Below are 20,193 nucleotides of genomic sequence, written 5' to 3' on the forward strand. Positions count from 1 at the left end.
GAAGAGAAGCTGTAGCTGTGGCTCCAGAATGGGAGGAAAAAGGGACCCCAGCCCACGCAGGGAGACTAAGCTGGAGAGAAAGCTAAGAAACAAATGTCAACTTGCACAGTTTTGTGCACACAGCCAACCCCCTCCATGCCCGTCCCCACAGCCCCTTTGGACCCTCCTGTGTGCTGTGACCCTGGTGTGGCTCGTACGGATGGCCTCATTACCTGTGACGATGCAGGTGAACCTGACGTCGCTGTCCTCGGACACAGCCCGGGACTTGAGCGTGGTCTCAAACAGCGGCTGGGTCTCCTCTGTTAGCTGCGCGATGATGGAGCAGAAGGTGCTCCTACGAAAGGCAAAGAACGATTCAGAGCGGCTCTCCCCCTGCCAGCATCTCCGCTGGTGTCCAATCTGGACCCGTGTTGTCCAAAGCAGCTTAAATCTTACCACGTCCATCCACCATCCTGTGGCCACAGCCCCAGTACCTGAGCAAGTCTTTCTTCAAGGGGGCCAGATCTCTTGGCCACACTGGGGGCAGGGTGGTACCAAGGGGCTGAACAGAATCCCGATACAGACCCATTCCAATAGGCAGGCTTCTGACCATGGGCCAGGATCCTAAGCATGCCAAACCACCAGCCCTGCCGTCCCCTTCCCATCCTTATCGGAAGGCCTTGCTTCACCCTCGACCATCTATCTCCAGGAAAGCTCGCACATGGGGGGAGGCACACATATGGATAGGTCCGGCCTCAGAGACGGGGACCCCAGCAGAGCAGAGCTTCCATTCATGCTAAAGAGGGAAAAGCCAGTCAACTCTCAAGGACACACAGCTCAGGGGCCTCTCCTAAAGGTTGCGCTCAGAAGAAAAGGCCCTGAATTTATGAGCAAAGACTGGAGTAGAGGAAGAAGAAGCCAGCCAATTCCAGGGGTCTAGACCCAAAGGTAGACTCTAATTCACAGGGGTGTCAGGAAAGAGAGTCTGCTCTTGGGGTCCATCCCCGGACACCACGTGCTCAGGTGAATACATGGCGGCCAGCTCCAAGACCGACCAGCACGACCGCCAAACCATCAACAGATCCGTTCCTGCAAAAGCCAGGACTTGTAGTTCCATAGGGACAATCCGCCTCCCCAAATTCAACGGCACTTGCAGGCTCGCTGAGTCCAGCACAGACTCACCGACGCTGCTCAGCATGTACGGTCCTCTCCTTCCTGGGCACGGGAAGCAAACCACCATGCCAAACCCTTTCACGGGCCAGCAGAGACACAACGCGTCCCGAGGCGTGAAGCGTAACCACATGGCCGGGTTGTGTGGTGCACAAGCCGTGCCCAGCCCCCCTCCCCCTCCCCACTCACACACCCCGTGGTGAGCAGCAGTGAGGACCAGGAGGGGAGAAGTGAAGAGAAGCAGGGGGAACTGGAGACAGACAGACAAAACATTCAAAGCTGCCTTTCTCTGTGCCTCGGAGGAGGGGCGGCCACCTGGGCAATGCGTCTGCCCGCGACCTCTCCGCCAGGAGCAGGGGAGTGTCCGTGGGAACAAGGCAAAGAGGACTTTTGCGGGGAGGGCGTCCACATTCAACTCATCATTTCTGTGGGTGGCATTCTGGACTAGAGTTTGATCCAGGAAGAGCGTCCGGGATCAGGTAAGATTCTGGAGCAACAGGGGTCCAGCCGTGGTGTCTCCAGGGAAATGCAGACACCTGGGCCTCCGGGGAACTGACAGGAGCCCTCGCCCACAAAGACTGCCCAGAAAGGGGACCCTAAGCTCTCACGCACCTGAACGCTTGAACTGGGTGTGCGGTCGGGGTTCCATAACACCCGCTGTGATACTCTCATCTGGACCTCCTCTATCGTGCTCTGCCTTTGCCTTTAGCCCACTCAGATACAGAGGGCCCTTCAACTCCCTGACACTCAGGAGACACAACATCTGAACACGTTTCTTGCTGTCCTCATACCGACCGCATATTTCTGGCTGGGGAATACCAAATCGCAACCAACCGTTTCCAGAGAAAAGTGCCGTGCCAAAAGGCATCGGGCTTCCAGGCTTCTGCAGCTAATTCAGAACATCCCTAATTACGTCCTCCCTGCAAAACCAGAATCCTATCTTACTCAGAAGCATGAGCCTGGATCTAATACTCAGCTTAGGCTCTTAAGGATGAAGCTACTTGGGCAAGTCTAAGGAAATAAGCTACTGGAAAGAGAAAAGGAGGAAATTATGCTTCAAGGAAATTTTCTTCGGGTGTTCATGCTAGATATTCAGTAGCAGGTAGTTATTTGATTTCATTACTTCTCTTGAATGGGAAAGTACACTCATCTTCCCAAAGCCACTAGGTTCTAAGTTATATTATAGAAAATGCTTGCATTGGAAACTCATGCATAACTGCCAAAAGGCATGACTAGATGAACACCCTCTGCGGGGTGGGGCTGGGGTGCGTTAGGGCAGGGAGAGTCACTGCATATGCGGTCAAGGTCCACCCGCTTTCTGACCCCATCCTCCAGACCACTTGGATAGACTCTGAGCAGGGCTGCTTCCAGTCTCCTGGAAAGCCAGAAGTCCACACATCTGGAAACAGTCTGGTCCCACCCTGACACCTCCAAGTCCTTCCAACTCTGTGACTTCATAAGGATAGCACAGCCTAACTAATCGCGTGTTTCTAAAGAACACCAGAACCGTGGGCTTATCACAATGCGCAAAGGACCCTAACTGTGCCCTTAGACTTGGTTCTTTACCTTGCTTTAAAGAAACTTCCAAGATCCTTTCTCTGTTAGCACTCACCGCGCCCCTCTGAGTTGGCTGTGATCCCCTCCCCTCCACCCCCTCCAGATCATCAACCAACCCAGAACAAAGGCTCTTTGATGTTCTCCTATATCAAAGGAAACGTACAGGGTAGGCGCTAATCATGTCGGTAGACATGATTAGCTACTCAGAGACCAGTTGCCTTCTCAGAAACCTTTCTCTGTGTAAAGAAACCGTAGGCAACTCTCCCCAGACCTACCAGAGTCTGGGATGGGGCCCAAGGGGTGGGAGATATCCAGGAAATGTTCCGACTTTTATGATAGAAGTCAGTTGCGGGAGAAAGCTGTCCCCAGCTCGGGAGGCAAGAGAACAGGCATTCGATGGGCGAACCCCGACTGTGAGCCTGATGCTCAGGTCCTGCCTGGCTCTGGAGCAGATTCCGAGACCATGCGAAGGCAGGCATACGCTAACGTGGTATTCCCGGACCTCAAAGAGTTCATAGTCTCGCAGGGATGGAGAGAGCCCAAAGGGAGGGAAATTGGAGAACGAGGTGGTAGAAAGAGAAGAGACTGAGAGGGAAACGCTGAAGTCATTAGCCTTGCGTCAGAAGATAGACAATGAGGTGCCAAATCTAGACAGGGGATTACAAACACCGCAGACACCTAGGATGGGTCAGTGGGTCACATGGCGGGTGGCTCTCTGTCCTGGCCCCATGGTGCCTCTCCCGGGGGCACAGACATACAGTAACAGGCATCTGGGGAAGCCTTGCCTATTTCTGGGTCCCAGGAAGCCTTTCAGCGGTCCATGCAGGCGTCAACTCTGGCCCCTGTGAGACCCACGCTCACGGGAGTGCCCTCTCACACCTCCCCCCCTTCCCGCCCTCCGGCCCTCCCCTCACCCCATGCAGCCCCATTAGTGCACAAGCAGTCACCCGGAGGCCCTTCAGTGCCCAGACCCGAGAGAAAAAGGCAGTCAGAGAAATGTAATGCAATGTGCGTTTACCTTCCAGAGCTGGGGTGAGACAACCGGTTGCTTGATAAGCTAAGCGAAAACAGCAAATGGAATCATTAGGCCCGAAGAGCAAGGAGAGGAGGCAAAACCAACAACAGTTTGCAGGGTATTAATTGGCCACCATCTGGGGCCCGGAGGCCTTTCTATTAAAAGGGACCAGCTGTCTTAGTTGGCCTGCTCCAGTTAGCAAGTGGCCTCACCACCAGGCACACCGGTGTATCTGAAACGGAGAGCTCGTTAAATGCGGCAGAGTCCAGGGGAATGGTTAGGCAGGAAGGAAGGCCCCGTGGGGCTGCGCTTGGAGAAAAATGTGTCCCAGGCCACTTGGGTCACTGCCCCCAAGAGAGGGGCTCACGGCCGCCTGGCGCGTGTCCCCACCCCACAGCACACCAGCCTGGGGGCAGCTCCCACTTTGGCTTTTGGGGGGAGCAGAGCCCCCATTCCTAGAAATCCCCTAACGGGCTAGGAAGGAGACAGGTGGCTTGGAGGACGCCCATTAATAGGTTAAAGTACAGTTAAAGGGGCCACACAAGGCAAACCAGCTGGAAGAGAGAAGAGGAGAAAAACAAAGCGGTTAATTCAGCAGGAGCCAGGAGGCACCCAGCTCGGTCAGACCAGCACAAGGGCCCATTATGTCTAGGGGCCCTGATCACCCCTCCTGCCCCGGGTGGCTGAAAGGGGACACTAGCTGGGGGCTGCGGATCCACCCAGGGAGACCACCCCACCGGCCCCTCCCTCCACCTTTCTTCACACAGACACCTCCAGGCGAGGCCACCCCCTCCACTCTTACTCCCTTCAGCTGCCCCTATGAGGACAGGGATGGTCTGTCCCTTTATAACCCAAAACCCAACCTCAACCTCTACCCCAAAACACGGCTTCCTCTCAGGGGTTCCTGGGTGTGTGGCCACCTCCAGCATCCTCCCAAACTCCAAACCGTAAATGTGCCATTCTGGACCCCTCCCTCTCCTCCAGGTCCCAAATCCAGCCAGTCAACAATTCTCGGCCCTGCTTTCTTCCTTTCGCTCTACCCCTGCTGTCGTGTTCTGATCTAGACCCCCACGGCTCCAAATCCGATGACCACCTCAGCCCCCTTTTCCTTCGCCCCTCATATCACACCACTTCCCTGAAAAAAATGTGACAGTCCCCGCCCCCCCATTGTACATTACACTGAGTCTCAACTCCTTAACTGGGCGGGCAAGGCCCTCCCTGATCTGCTCACACACCCCCTATGACTATCGTTCTCTCCTTCCCAATACCATGTTCCACTGGAACCAGACCTGTCCCTAACTGCCATGGACATGTCCACGCCTGGCCTCTGAGCCCATCCTTCTGGCCTCCTTGCTTGGAAAGCCCTCCCTCCTTCCTGCTGCCCACCCAGCCTTCAGACCTAGCTCTTTTTTGTAGCTTCCATACTCCTAGCACAGTGCTCAGCTGACCGCAGCCATTCAACAGCTGTTTTGTGGAAGGGAGAGAGAAGAGAGTGAGAGAGAGGGAAAGAAGGTAGAGAGAGGGAAGGCAAATGCATCTCTCAAAAAGGAAGGGTGCCGCCCCCCAGAGGGAGCTGCTGCTCCAGAAAAGATGGAGAGAGCGAGAACGCAGCTGCCTCTGCTCAGAGCTTTAAAAATCCTCTGGAGGCCGCGTGGGCAGAACCTCTCATGGTTCCCAGACACTGGCCAAGTCCATCCTTTCCTGACCATGGACTTCCTTTGCCTTTCACCTCGTAATTGAGAGATTTGTCCTCTGGTGGGTCTGGATTTCTTCCCTGGGAAGGAGAGGGAGAGAATCAGCTCTCTAATTCCAAGAGGAGAATGACAGGTGCCACCTGCAAGGAGATAAGGGACTGAGCTGCGATGGTGACCCCCTCCCTGGCTCTCTCTAGGGCTGCTCTGTTCCCTGTCCTGCGCTCTCCGGGTTTCACCCCTACGCTGTCAGCCAGATCCGGCAGGAGGAATCCTGTGCCACGGAGGCAGCTTATCTTCAGAAAGTGGGAGCGCTGCCCGTGCCCTGCCAACTGGGCCAAAGCTAGGCTTAGGGCCCCATCCAGGCAGGAAACTCTCCCTTTACCGCCTGTGAGGAGGTCAGAATCAGGGGCACCAAACGCTGGTGCAGAAAGCCCTGGAACCGTTCTTAGTGCCACCTTCATTTTACAGGATGGGGATTCAGGGCCCAAGAAAGGCCTCTTGGTAAAGAAGGAAAAGTGAGCCTGGAGGGAGCCAGGGCTGGCTGTGGAACCCGGGGCCTCCCATTCTTCTTGGCTTTCACATATTCTGGGATGTAAAAGGCCCTTGGAAAGTCCTAGCCTGATGCCTCAGTTTCCCTAAAAGCCTGAGACAGCCTGCCTGACCTAAGCAGGACAGAAGAGGTGTTCCAAAGCTGTCTGTAGCAAACACCATAGCTTCTGCTGTTCCTCTGAGCCCCCTTGGGCCAGGGTCTCCAAGAAACGGGGGATAGAGACTCCTAAAGCTCCCGAGTGTCCCTCGGAAGGTAGTTAGTCATAACTAGACCCACCTGCCTATACCTCCTTAACCTGCTCCAGCCTACCCCTGCCCCGTCTTCTACAGGGATGAGGCCCTAGGGGCTGGACGCCCTAGGAGGCTGGGCCTATAGTTTGCTGGGACCGTCCACATGCTGGAACTCTGCCCCCAGTGGGCGTTACAAATATCCTTGAGCTGACTACTGACTGGAAACCACTTCAGGGCTGTGGATTCAGGGGAGGGGAGGTATGCGCAGGGATCCAGGCTCTAGACCTGGACCAAAGCTTCCCGTGGCCCAGGCCCCAGCCCAGCTGTCCATCGGTCCCCAAGGGGCAGCCCGTCCTCACAAGGGCCTCGTGAGCTCCATGCATAGAGGGAGACCCAGAAAATGGTGGAGCCAAGAGTGAGTGGAACAGAACTTGCCTCTCAGTCAGGACTCTGGGATAGTCAGGGTTCATCTGGGCTGGAGCCAAGGACAGCTGGCAAAGTCCTCAAGGGACCCTCTTTCTCCTTCATGTCTTGGGCCCTCTTCCCATCCCCACAGGCAGTCAGGCTGTTCTGAGGGACAGAAGACTGCATGGCTGCCTGCTCTAACGCAAGAGTCAGGCCTCGCTGGAGAAGTGGGAACTGCCGCCCCTCCTCTCCCCAACACAGCCCCATTCACATCCACACTCTCCCCTCTTTGGCCAGAGGCTTTTCCGGAGGTGAGATCAGTCTGGCCCTCCTTGTCCCTCAGGACCTGTCGGGGTCTGTAGCCAGCTGGCAGGGGCAAAACCGGGTCCACAGGCCCGGACTAGAAAACCCTCTCTCACACCGCCCCAGCCCTGCCTCCTCCAAATGCTTGACGCAAAGAGTATCCTTTTAAGAGCATTCTCATTTAGGTTCAGGGGGCTTGAACCAGTCACTCCCATCCCACCTGCAGTTCTCAGGCCGGCCCACTGTTTTGTGCTCATGGGTTAGGCAATTAAAATGTATCTACCATCAAGGTAGGTGTCCACTCTCCAGCTTTTTCTCTAACAGTCCAGATCCACTGTCTTCCCCATTCTGCCTGGTTTTCAAGCCGCCCCTGCTTCCCTCCCTCCATCACTGCCTCTCTTCTATTTGTTCTGCCGTATTGACAAAGGCCAGATGCAGGAGGCAAAGCCCAGGCAAGTCACTGTGACAAGTGGGACACAAGAGTGACGCTCCTACAAGCAAGTCAGCTTCCCCCCACAGGCTGGAGTAAATGTCTCAGGTTCATTCCAGCTTTTCCGTAGAGTCAATGGTTAGGAGGAAGGGGCATTCTTTCCTGGCAGCCAGGGGCCTTGTCCAGTCTGACTCGGTCACCGATGCCAGCCCTCAGCCCTGCCCCAGACATGTGACACCATTTGACGAGTTTTATGCAGAAACCGGTTCCGGTTACATTTGAACTTTTCCAACTCCAAGGTCAACAGAACTCAGCCAATTCACGAGGAAGTGCCTGGGACTTTTCCTGAACGTCCTTGATGCCTGTTTTGGTGCTGTTTTAGGAACGGAGGACAAGAGGTCCCCAGACAGCTTCTCAGAGGAGTGGCTGTTTTCTGCATAACCCACAACAAGCCAAGTTCTGGGGCTGTGACACAGCCACTGTCCCAACAGCCAACCATCACGGTTCCCTTTGGAAAACAGGCTCCAGAGCTGGAGGGAAACTGACCTGCCCAGAGGGGGCAGGAAATGTCCATCTCCATGGCAGTACATGTGTCCCTGGGTGTCCACCTGCCATGTAGTGCTCGTATGCCTCTCTACTGACCGACCGTGTGTCTTTGTCTGTGGGTAGTCTAGCTCCTAAAACAAAGAGAGCAGCCACACCTCTCACTCTTGACAGAGGAGCAAAGGGCTCATGGCCGGACCCCTCCCTCGGCATCCCGCTCCCCCAACTTGGGCAGGGCAACTGGCTCCCCTGGGAACCCCAAGCTCTGACTCTTCAGACAGGGCCAACCTCACCCCACCTCATCCCCCCGCCCCCCTTCACCTCACCAGCCCCACAGAGATCCTGGGGAAGACCACAGCCCCCGGGGCCCAGGGGAAGAACCCATCTGCCCAGAAAGAAGAACCTTAATTTTTTCCTGGTGAACACCACCCCCAACACCACCACCCCGAGCTAAGTATCCCCCACTGCGGGGGGGTCCCCCTAGCGCCCCCCCTCCCATCTCTCCGGTCCCCCCACCCCCTGAATACTCTCCCCTCCCTTCTAGCCAGGGAGGAATTTCAGCCACTCCGGTCCCTTATCCCCTTATCGCTCACTGTGGAATCCGAGGCCAGGGAGGAGCCGCTGCGGGGTGAGGGTGCGGGTGGGACCGTGGGCCCCGAGGGAGGAAGGGAGGGGACAGAAGGGAGGCCTTCGGGGCCCCGCGAGACCTCCCCCTGAGTGGGGCCCTGCTCCTCTCTCTGCCCGAGGCCCGTGGGCCCCGAGGGGTCAGGACAAGAGGAGCCGCGAGGGGCCTCAGGGCCACTGCGCCTGGACCCGAGAGGCGGGCGCCCGGGTGCCATCGAGGGTCCCGCCGCCGGCCCCCCACCAACCACCCCACCCCCACCCCGCGGCGCGCCGCTCACCTGGTCTCGGGCCTCACGCTGAGCAGGTAGCTGCGGCTGGCCGGGCTGGGGATCCACACCGGCCCGTCGTCCTCGCCGTCGCCGCCCGCCCCGGAGCGCCAGCCCGCGCCCCAGCCGTGGCCGGGGTCCCTGCGCGACCCCATCCCGCCGCCGGCCCCTGCCGCGCCCCGCTCGCCAGGCCCCTGCCCCGCCGGCCGCCGCTCCCGCCCGCGGCTGACGCGCGCCCCTATTTATAGCCCCGCGGCCCGGCCGTCGTCACCTGCTGCTGTCCCTCCCCCGGCCCCGGGCCGGCGAGCACGGCCTCCGAGGCGCAGGGGGGCGCCGGGCCTCGCCCGAGGGCCCGACGCCTCCCTGCCCGTCCGCTCCCCGGGCCCCGGCCCCGCGCGCGCCCCCCGAGCCGCCCCGGCGTCGTCGGGGCCCGGCCCCGGGAGGCCTCCCGCTGTGCCCCAGCTCCCACGCCCCGGGACCCCGGCTTCCCGCCAACCTTCCTTCCCCGCCCCCCCACCCCCACCCCTTCGCAACCCTGCAAGTGCGGGCTCCGCTGAAGGTGCGGACGCCCCCGGGGAGCTGCGGGCCCGGCAAGCGGCGTGGGCGCCCAGGGGGTCGGGACCGGCCCCCGTCTCCTTGCTGACAGCCCGGCTGCCCCTCGCCTCGCCGGGGACTGCAGTTCCCCCCCCCCCCCCTTAGGCAGACCCACCTGTCTCCGTCGAGTGACCCCGGGAGGTCAGAGCTCCCCCGGCTGCGTCTTGTGTTCCCGTCCATTATCCAGCGTGGCCGAAGGGCTCAAAACCCACTGGCAGAATAATTGTAGCTCCTTCTCCACCCAGCCTCGGTTTCCCAGCACCCGTGGGGGGAATGGCTGCGTCCTGACGCCCAGAACACAATTCAACCGGGCGGCGATTCCCAGAGCAAGGTTGTAAGCACTGCCTAAATCTGGTTCTAAATGTTGGGAGTGACCAACATTTATCCATCCTTCTTTCTCCTTTTTCCATGAAAGCACTTTATGGAGGAAGTGCCTGGAGCTGGATGGCTACGGTCATTAGGAACTTAGAGCAAAGGAGGGGGGTACCTGGGTGGCTCATTCTGTCAAGCTTCAGGCTTCCGCTCAGGTCATGACCTGACGGTTCATACTTCAGCTCAGGTCATGACCTCACGGCTCATGAGTTCGAGCCCCACGCAGGGCTCTGTGCTGATGGCTCAGAGCCTGGAGCCTGCTTTGATTTCTGTGTCTCCCTCTCTCTCTCTACCCCTCCCCTCCCCCAGTTGTGTGCTCTCTCTCTCTCTCTCTCTCTCTCTCGAAAATAAACACTTAAAAAATTAAAATAAAGTAAATTTTAAAAAGAAGTTTGGAACAAAGGAGTACAACCCCTCTGTCCTAGAAGCTGCATCCATGTATCTTCCCAGTCCCTTTGGAAACGGCCCTTCCCCCACTCTCACCGTGTGACTCCGAGGTGAACCCATCCCTGGCCTCAATCGGCCGACTCAAGCCACCCTATTCATGGTACCTCTCTCCCTGACCACAAAGGGAAGAATCACACCCAAGCCAAGCCAAGCCAATCAGAGTTCTTCACGGAAATGTTTTTAACTGGAATTGGGAGAGAAAAGCAGTCTCTCTGTGCTGGAAAGCTGGGAGCTGGGAGGTCACTGACAGAGAGAAGCAAAGCAAGGGGCTCAGAGTCCTGGCGACTTCCAGGTACATTGCGTTCCTGAGATCCGGCCTTGTCTCTGACCTTCTTGCGGGTTGGCAGTTCAAACATTTCACGGAATCGGGGTACCCAAAAAGTTCTTCCTTTGCTCACGCCCCTTCAAATGAGGCTTCTGTTGGTGGAATGTGAGTCCTGACCAAAACTAAGGCAGTTTCTCCTCGTGAGCCCAAATCCATCTCCCAGCCACATGTCCCCATTTATCCTTGTTGTTGGCTCTCTCAGAATCTCTTCAGGCAGCTACGGGACGCTCCTCCAAGTCTTTGGAAGCTTGCTGGAAGTTTTGGGTCATTTGTTTAAGCTGTGTGAACACCCATGGGTCAGGCTAGGGCAATGTGATGCAGGCAGAAGCCACAGGATCTGTGATTCCAGGAACCTTTTGTCAAATAGGAAAGACTGGCATATGAACAGAATGCGGTGAAGGTGAAATGCACAATTATAAAACTAGGTAGAGGGGGAGCATAAAAATATAGAGCAAAGAATGGGCTGCCAGGGGTTTTGGTTGGGACAGTTTACGAGGCAGTAAAGCTTGAGGATTTTGAAAATTGCATCGGTGCTCACCAAGTCGACTGGGGGACGGGAGAAGGATACACAGACTAGTCCAGATGGAGGGGCTAGTGTGGACAAAGATAGGGAGGTGCACAATAACCCGGTGGGCATGTTGCTCCAGTGTAAAGGAGATGGGGGAAATGGACAATTAGGCAGGGCCAGTTCCAGAAGGTTTCGTCTGGTACACTGAGGAACCTAGACTTCCCTTCGAGCCCATCTCTCACAGGACCACGGATGTGGTCCCACTAGTCACCCTGGTGGCCCTCCAATTTATCAATTTCCTTTTGAAGATGTGACCCACACAGAGGTCACCCCACAGCAGCCTAGAATTGAATTAGCACCTCTCTGGGTGTGTGCCCCACGCCCTAGCAACGGCTTTGCTGCAGCCAAATGATTTCATTGATCCTGAGCCCGTGCATGTTCAGCGTGAACCACCGCTCACCTAAGTCCTTCCCACTCCTGCTTGTAAAGTCTTTCTTACCCTAAGGGCAAACTTGTACCTTTTTCCAGTTAAAGCTCACCTTCTTATTCTTAATCTCACACTCCCTCTCCTCCTTGTCTGAACCGTTTCGGGTTCTGTTCCTGCCATCTGGTGTCCTTCCAGCTTCTTGTGGCCGTCTGCCAATTTAATAAGCAAGACTTTCATGAGGATGGGGGCAGAGCGGAGGAAGGGGCACTGAGACACCCAGGGATGGAGAGGTCAGAAAGGCATAATCTCTTTCCTCTCTAAGCTTACAGTCTAGCCGGACAGAGAAAGGGCACGTCGAGTGGTGTCAACCAAGTCCGAGGCTGGGAGTCCAGCCTCTCTCTAGCCGGGAGGCTGGAGACTCAGGTTCTAATTCTCCTCTGCCGCTGAGTGTGACCTTGGGCAACGGCTCCCCATCCCTGAGTGTGAGCTTTCCCCTTTGGAAAGAGGAGTGAGGCGTTCCCTTTATGATCCTGGAGGTCGTAGGTGTTCATTCAGCAAGTGTTTGCTAAGTACATGCTGACTCCTGCGCTCCAGGCATCGTGCCAGGCACCGAGGGTACAGGGATGAATGTTCTAGTCTGGACCCTGGAGAACCTCTCCAGCGGAAGAAAGATAGAACCTCTGATAGAAGTTTGCACAGAGAAGCTCGTGCCGTGGTTTTGCATTTGGAAATAACTGTCATCCAAGGTTTGCTATTGGATGCGCCCTGGTGAAGTGTTGCAGGAATCTGTTAGTGGTGCCAGGATCCTCTCACCCGGTTGTTTTGAACTCCCCGGGGCCCTAGAGTTACCGGGTGCTTGCAGTAGGAAAATCTTGGGCTACTGCTTTTTTTGTTGGTTTTTTTAAAGGTTTTTGTTTTTGTTTTTGTTTTTTTTTTCATTTTGAGAAAGAGAGAATGCAAGTGGGGAAGAGGCAGAGAGAGAGGGAGAGAGAATCCCGAGCAAGCTCCACAGTGACAGCGCAGAGCCCGACGGGGGGCTTGATCTCACAAACCACGAGATCATAACCTGAGCCGAAGTCGAGAGTCGGGTGCTTAACCTACTGAGCCACCCAGGCGCCCCTTGGGCTACTGATAATTAACATATTTAGCTCAGCAATGACGGGGGAAGTTGCTCCCTGTCCAAGAATGGCGGGGTCTCCCAGGACACTCTGACCCAATTACATCAGCCCCTCCCATCGAGGCGTAGAAGAGTTTGAACACACCTTCTGTTCCGACTTCGTTCCACTTCTTCCCCTTCTGACTCAGCTCTCTTTCTTCCAACACTGACAAAAGTCAGAGAGAACAATCCACTCTCCTTTGAAGCACTGGCCAAAAGCACACATCACCCAACATTTATTAGCTATCAGGACACCATTCCACACTCCTCACCATCTTCCCCCTGAACTTACTGAGCTCGGGCCACCGCACGTTGAGCGTCACTGTGTACCAGGCTCCGGTCCCCTGCCATCACCCCTGCCTTTCTAATAACTCAGCCAACACACTGGCAGCAGGTCCCCCTAGCTCATCCCCTCAGAGACCTTCACCCTCACTTCCTGTAGCAACCCAATCAAATGCCATCTCTTGAACCCAGTCAGAGGAATTTCTCCAGCTCTAAAATGCCATTTTGTTATCATCTTTCCACCTACGAAGCCTGCCCTCTGCCTTAGGGCGACTCCAGACTCCCAGCCCCCCCCCCCCCCCGACTTCTCCACTCATGAGTTTCTTCTTGGCTTCTTGATCCTCCTCACCCCATCCCCGTCGACACACAGGCATAGCGTGGGGTAGACAATAACTTCAACTACAGCTACACTCTCCTCAGGGATCCCCTTTCCCTTGCCCCTTGACCTTCTACTCACTCTCCCTTGCTGGTTCCTAACCTGGGATCTGGCCGCGGCTTCTTGCTCCCAGTCTGGCCCAACTTTCTGGTTTCCAACCTGAGTCTGATCTCAGGCAACTTGGCAATCCCTTCCCAATTCCCCAAGCTGACCTTCTCCTTTCCCTACAGCCATGGTTCCAAACAAGCTCCAACCTCCCCATCCCCCTCCTCGCTTGCAATGGTCAGCAGGGAAAAGTGGGAGCATCGGACAAGAACTTCAGCTTTGAAGGAGGACAGGCTATCTCCATCATCTCTGAGTCATACTAACCTCTGCTTCAAAACGTCTATTGTTCTTTCCAGGGCTCTCAAACTTCTGCTCCGTCAGCTCTCCCTGCCCTCCCCCTGCCCGGCCTCCTTCCTCACCACCCACGAGGGCGACAAAATGTTTGCTTTTCCTGGACATGTTCACCCCAACTCTCCCTTCCCTCCCTGCCTCCGCATCTCAAAAGAGCTCGAAGGAAATCAGGCGCATCATCAAGCAGTAATGAGTTGCCAGAATTGGGTTATAAAGTGCAAGCTTTGGCCTTCTGGAGCGGACACAGACCAATGGCCGGAGCCAGGCCCGCCCAGCAAGAGTGGCCAGATGCCAGTCCCTGAGTGCGACAGTGGTGCTCCTGGGGGTCAGAGCCGGCTCCCTGGCCTGGAGCAGGGACACGCCTGAGTGGCAGAACATGTGGCCCCAGCCATGTGGAGGGGAGGAAACGAGGGAGTGGGGACAGGGGGTGGGGCGGGGATTACCCAGAGTCAGCAGGAAGGGGACCGGGTCATCCTGTAGTAACCCCTCCACCTCTCACTGGGAATAAATACCCTACTTCTCAGGCAGCCCGTTTCATTTTCAAGAGGATTTTCCTTTTATCGAGTCTCATTCTGTTCTGCCCTCTGAGGCCACACAGAGGAAGTGTGACTGGTCCCAGAATGCTTCTTTTCTTGACGAGATTTCGAGTTCCTTCAATAGCTCCTTGAATGAGATGGCACCGAGGGCCCTACACCAGACTGGATGCTCCACGCTGCGAACACGTACGCTTTGCCAGTGTCTGCCTTAAGCTACTGTGCCGTTAACCTTACGCCGCACACGTGAGCTCTTCCGGGCTCCGTACCACCATCACCAATGTCACTCTGCTCAATAGACTGTCAAGATCTTATTTTGCTGTGTGGACTCAGGCTGAAGTAGCCTTTTCCACAAGCCATGGCACAGGGATTGAGTTCAGAGGTCAGTGAGACCTTCCTTATGAAGCCACGTCAGCTTCCACGCCGTGCTTCCGAGCCCCCCAGGCCTGTGGCCCCTCTTCAGGGCAAGTCATTAATAGCACGGTAAGTTAATCGAACACATGTCCACCCCTCCAGTTTCTTCTTTCTGTTTTTCCTTCCTTTGATTCCATTCATTTTGAAGGTCTTAGCCCTGAGCTCAACAAAGCCCTGGATTGTGGCTGGTCCTGCCCTCCCGTGAGGCCCTATCGCTGAAGCTGTCCTTCCGGCAAGCCAATCTGCAGTGCTCTGGATGGCTTGTCTGGCCTTCCCTCAAGGGCCCTCAGAGCTCCCATCTCAGGCAGCTGAGCCCCTGACCCTGGAGGGTGGAGATCCTGGGCCCTCCCTTCCTGGGTGAGCTGGCCACTCTGGCTGGCACTCCAGGGACTGCAGAAGTGGCCACATCTGCGCTGGAGTAAGTGGACACCAATTAGAGGATTACTGGCTACAAGAAGCCACTCCTGATTCTGGTTTGATTGGAAGGGGAATTTGGGACCTGGGTAGAGCTGCCCCAGCCGGGTGCCCTCCCCAATGCATCTACTCTCATTCCACAGCAGCCCTGTCCAGAATAAGGCAATCACAAGATGAGAGGGTGACTCTGTGGTCAGGGGACAGGTCACTAAGGCCCAGGACACAAACGCCGCACCCTCAGAGAGACCAGGAGAGCCACCACGTCCCCCACCCCCCCCACCTCCAGCCCAGGCCTGTCCTGGTCTTCTTACAGCAGGAGCAGGTAGGTCCTTCTCCTCCAAGTCTTTCTCTAAGGAACCTCGTGTGTCTCAGCCAGCCCTCCATTCCACAGCAGCCACATCTCACCGTCCATTCACAACTCTCAGCAACAGCAGCCGCCAGGACTGCTCACCCACGGGACACCACCGATCATTTTTAAGATCATTTTCCAGCTTGCTGGCACCCACCATGTTTGCCTGTAATGGACCACTCCTAGTGTGTGAGCCCGTCACCACCACCACGCTTGCCCACCCCCAAAGTCAAGTGCCATCTCCAGGCTCTAAACCCTCCAGCTGCCCAAACTCTCCTGCCTGCCCTCCACAACTTTCTGCCCTTTCCTTGCCAGCCCCTCCCCCTTCCCCTCCTCAGCTGCCACTCCCCACCCCTCCCAACCCCACTTGGAAATCATATTCAAAGCCCTCCTCCATAGACAATAGAGCTTCTCAGGAAGCAAAACCTACCCTCCTCCTCAGATACAAAAAATATTCAGCCCTGTCTATGCACCATGGGTCCTAGGGAGAAATTCCAAGCAAATTGGTCTAAGGACCAGAAAGTCCCAGAGGAAAATGGGAATTGTATACACAGTGTGCCGTGGGCTATAACTGAAAGAGGGGGGCTGAGAAACAGTGGAGCTTCTCAGTTTCATAAACGAATGGCCCATCAAGGAGCAGCTGAACCACTCTGCAAGCATCAAAGGCATGAACTATCCCCATCTTCACAGAAAAGAGAGGCAAAAGACACACACACACACACACACACACGTGTATATATGTACATACACACATATATATACACTACACACATACACGCGTGCATGTATACATACACACGCGTGTATATGAATACATGTATACACATGCGCACACACACGTATATATACACACGCATACACGTGTGTATATGTACATACACACATGCGTATGAATACATATATACACACGTGTATGTGAATACATATATACACACGTGTATATGCACACACGCACACACACACGTATACATATACACGCGTGCGCACGTGTATATATACACATGTGTATATACATACATATACACACATATATACGTACGTATACACACGTGTATATATGTACATATACACATACGTGTGTATATACGTACATAAACACACATATATATACACTACACACATACACACGTGCATATATACATACACACGCGTGTATATGAATACATATATACACACGCGCATACACATGTATATATACACACGCATACACATGTGTATATGTACATACACACATGCGTATGAATACATATATACACACGTGTATATGAATACATATATATACACGTGTATATACACACACGCATACACATATACATATACACTCGTGCACACACGTGTATATACACATGTGTATATACATACACATATACACACATACATACATACGTATACACACACGTGTGTATACGTACGTATACACACACGTGTATATACGTACGTATACACATGTGTGTGTGCATATATGTATACACACACAAATACCATGCCCACCTATGAAACGATGGTGCTGCCGGACCTCTGTCATGTGAGCACATGCCAGGATGGGGGCTTTTCCCAATCAGAACTAACCTAAATGGCTTTATCATCCCTTTGCCCCATACAATCAATCATATAGATATTGACTTTTTTAGTATTCATGCACTAAAAATTCAATTTCAATTTGCAATAATAAATATAAAAATAAGAGCATTTTCAAAGGCCAATGCACTACACAATGAACTAGCTCAAGAACTCATCTGCACCTAGGTCCCTAATGAAAAGACACCTAGGGAACAGAGGGATCTGAAGATGCTTCTGAATTATCACGTGAATGGTTCAAACTTGGAAAGGTCTGACAAAAGCCCAAAGAAAGATACTTAGAGAAGAGCCAGACTCTGTCTGAAAAAGCATAAATCTGATGGAAATGATAATAGAAACAAATGCAAACAAGTGATACTGCCTTTGAGGGGAGGGGGGGGAGAGGGATCATTTCCATTTTTTGTGTGTGACTAAGGACCAAAAGTCAATAAATAAATAAAACAATTGAAAATGAGAAGAAATGCAGTTAAGAGTTCTTGCCTTTAGGGAGGTCTCCTCTCTTTGATATAAACCTATAAGGAACAAGAAGGTAAAATCTAGCCCAGCTCAGGATCCTCAGAGATTTAAGCCACCACCACCACCACCACCCCCCCCCCCATTTCACAGATGGGAGTATTGAGGCCAAGAAAGATCAAACAACTTAGTTATAGAGCTTCTGGTTTCTAGTCACTGGCTTTCTTCATTCTAGCACATTGCCAGGGGGTTCAGTCAAGGAAGTAGGGGTAACCCCCTGAGGAAATAATTCTGCAGAAGCAAAAGTCTGTATGCCCGGGACTCTTCCTTGCACTGACAAAGAGGGAGATTTATTAAATGTTAAACAGGAAACGGGTTAAGTAAATTATGTTGATTTGAAAATGATTACAATGATTGAAAATGAGGATTTAAGGGCTATGTAGAAACACGGAAAATGCCCAGATACAATGTTAAGTAGAAAAAAGTAGGGTACAGAATCAGAGGCAATGTGGTGCTGCTCGCACCTGAGTGAATCCCAGCATTGCCCGCAACGAGCTCTGTGGCCTTAGGGAAATTACTCAACCATTCTGAACCTCCAAAGAATCCTAGTGTTTTGAGTTTTGAGCCTACATAAGAGAATGAATGGAAGAATAATGTCTGTCATATGGAAATTTTCAATTTCCGGTTGTTACCATAATCATATCATATTCAGCTAGGAGCTGAACAAGAGTCCAGTTGGAAAAGCGGTTGGGAAGAACTGGAAACTGATAAGACAGTAATAAAAACAAATGCAAAAGTAAGATGGGATTATAAATACACGTTTTTTATTTTCTCTAACAATGTGATGTCATTTTCCAATAAGAAAAATGCATTTAAAAAAAAGAAAGAAAGAAAAGATAAAGGCATTTTAAATAGGGACCTCAAAGAAAAAAATCCTATTCTTGGGACCTGGCTCCTAGTTTGCTCCTTCCTCCAGAGGGGCCCAAGGTTCCCAGCACCTGGTTCCTAAGGCTGCTGTGGCATCTGTTCATGGAAAAGGTCAAGAATGGCCTGGATCCCTCGGAAAACACGGCCGGGGGGGGGGGGGGGGTAATTGAAGGGGTGATGACACGGCACATCCTAGAATCTAGAACATTCTGTCGTGCTCAGAGTAGACCCTGAGACAACTTTGTAGCGACCAGTTGAATCAGACTCTTTCATTCCCACGTGCATACGTGCGTGCACTCACTCGCTCACTCACTCGAACACTCTTGGGACCGCTACGGTTTGCAAGGAACCGTGCGAGGAGCTTTCAAAGAATTAGACTGACCCACTGGATGAATTTGAAACAATCTCCATTGCAGAAGTGGAAAAAAAAAAAAAGCAAGCTTCAGAACACTGCATAGAATGCTACCATTTGTATTAAAAATAGATATATAAATATACATATTTATAAACTTGTAAATGCATAGAATTGCTCAGAAAGGGTACACAGGATCTAGGTAACAGTGATTAGTTCTGGAGGCGGGCTGGGGAACTGAAGGCTGACCTCCGATAGGAAACTTACTTTCCATTGTATACTCACTCTTTTGTATTGTTTGGATGTCTTACCGTGTAAATGTATTAATTTTTCAAAACAACAACAAAAAATTTAAAAACGAGTTAAAGAAAGTGCGCCCAGAGTGGAATATACAGTGGTGAACAGGGCAAGCAGGGGTTCCTCTGTCTCAGGGAAGGCAGAGTGTGTCGAGAACTCGCTAAGCCACAACTGTGAAGTTTTCAAAACCAGACTGTTTACATAAGTTAAGGGAACAGTTCTTTCTACACCAATTATAGTAATTCAGCACATCATTTTACAGAGATAAAGCAGTTGGAAAATAAATACGAGTCATTTGTCAAGCCTTAGAGTGTATTAAGTTGTAGTTTCTACAAGGGTGGGGATCTTATCTGTTTAACTTGATCAGCAGAGTGTTCACTCCGGCTAATGTGCAGATAAGTGCTTGTTACAGCAAGCGTCTTCTGATGATAACAAACGATATGATAGCACACCCATTAAAAACATCTGAAAAAAAGATCGGAAGATATTGGACCCTGAGGGAACCATGTTTTCTGGCATGGTCCCCCCCGCCCCCGCCCCAAAAAACAGTCTTCAAATGCAAGATATACCCCAATGTGAATGGAAGGTCGGGGAAACACTGCCTGGGCTGCAGAACGTCACGCACGGAAGTTTCGCGCAGGGCTCTCCTTGGGGTGACTTGGCACAGACTGACTGCAAAGAGAACCTGGCGCTCCGTGGGGTACCCGACCACAGGGGAGGTAGGAAGGCAGGTGTGTGGGTGGCTGCGGAGTGCCACTGAGCTGGTGGCCAGCCAAAGCAGCCGGGGCACTGAGGAGGCACAGGGCCTGACACCGTGGACATGAGGATCCCGCGGGCTTGACTAGGCACCAGCACTTACAGGCGGCCCAGCGGGTTACTTGACCTCTCGGAGCCTCGGTTTTCTTTCTGTGAGATCCTCGTGAGGACTAAATGGAAACCACCGGAAAGTATTTAGCAAGATGAGGGGCGCGCTAGCAGGGTCTGAAGTGCCATCGTCGTCACTGTTGCTACATGATGGATACGTGTCCCGGGCAAGTTATCGCTGACCATCCGCATCCAAGCCTGAACAGCAGGTGGGGTGCGCCCCACCCTCCGTGCCCTAAAGGCAAGAATCCCTTACGTTTATATAGTGTTTCACAAACTTAGAAAAGGTCCCACACTCCTCATCCCACAAAAGCCTGTGAAGCGAGATGGAGGGGAGTCACCAGGACTATTTGGAAGGGGGGT

The 20,193-nt window shown here is 53.4% G+C and overlaps 2 protein-coding genes across 3 annotated transcripts in view; both read right to left on the reverse strand.

Annotated features, from left to right (window-relative positions):
* Nucleotides 1-8,987, reverse strand: part of ALPK3 (alpha kinase 3) — a 55,952-nt gene extending 46,965 nt beyond the window's left edge. Inside the window, 3 exon segments of the mRNA XM_045448650.1 lie at nucleotides 213-334; nucleotides 3,725-3,763; nucleotides 8,779-8,987. Of these exon segments, the coding sequence (XP_045304606.1) occupies nucleotides 213-334; nucleotides 3,725-3,763; nucleotides 8,779-8,921 (304 nt within the window). The 5' untranslated portion in view covers nucleotides 8,922-8,987.
* A 1,354-nt stretch (nucleotides 8,988-10,341) lies between these two features.
* ZNF592 (zinc finger protein 592) overlaps nucleotides 10,342-20,193 on the reverse strand; it is a 59,808-nt gene continuing 49,956 nt past the window's right edge. The window contains exons 10-11 of one of the 2 annotated variants that reach the window (XM_045448655.1): nucleotides 11,552-11,648; nucleotides 10,342-10,857 (exon numbers count right to left, since the gene is read on the reverse strand). In XM_045448655.1, the coding sequence (XP_045304611.1) occupies nucleotides 11,568-11,648 (81 nt within the window). In that variant the 3' untranslated portion in view covers nucleotides 10,342-10,857; nucleotides 11,552-11,567. Of the gene's footprint in view, nucleotides 10,858-11,551; nucleotides 11,649-18,772; nucleotides 19,432-20,193 lie in introns of those variants that run through there. The other variant, XM_045448656.1, reaches the window with a different exon arrangement.

The sequence above is a fragment of the Leopardus geoffroyi genome, chromosome B3 (genome assembly GCF_018350155.1).
Source record: "Leopardus geoffroyi isolate Oge1 chromosome B3, O.geoffroyi_Oge1_pat1.0, whole genome shotgun sequence".
Taxonomy (NCBI): Eukaryota; Metazoa; Chordata; class Mammalia; order Carnivora; family Felidae; genus Leopardus; species Leopardus geoffroyi.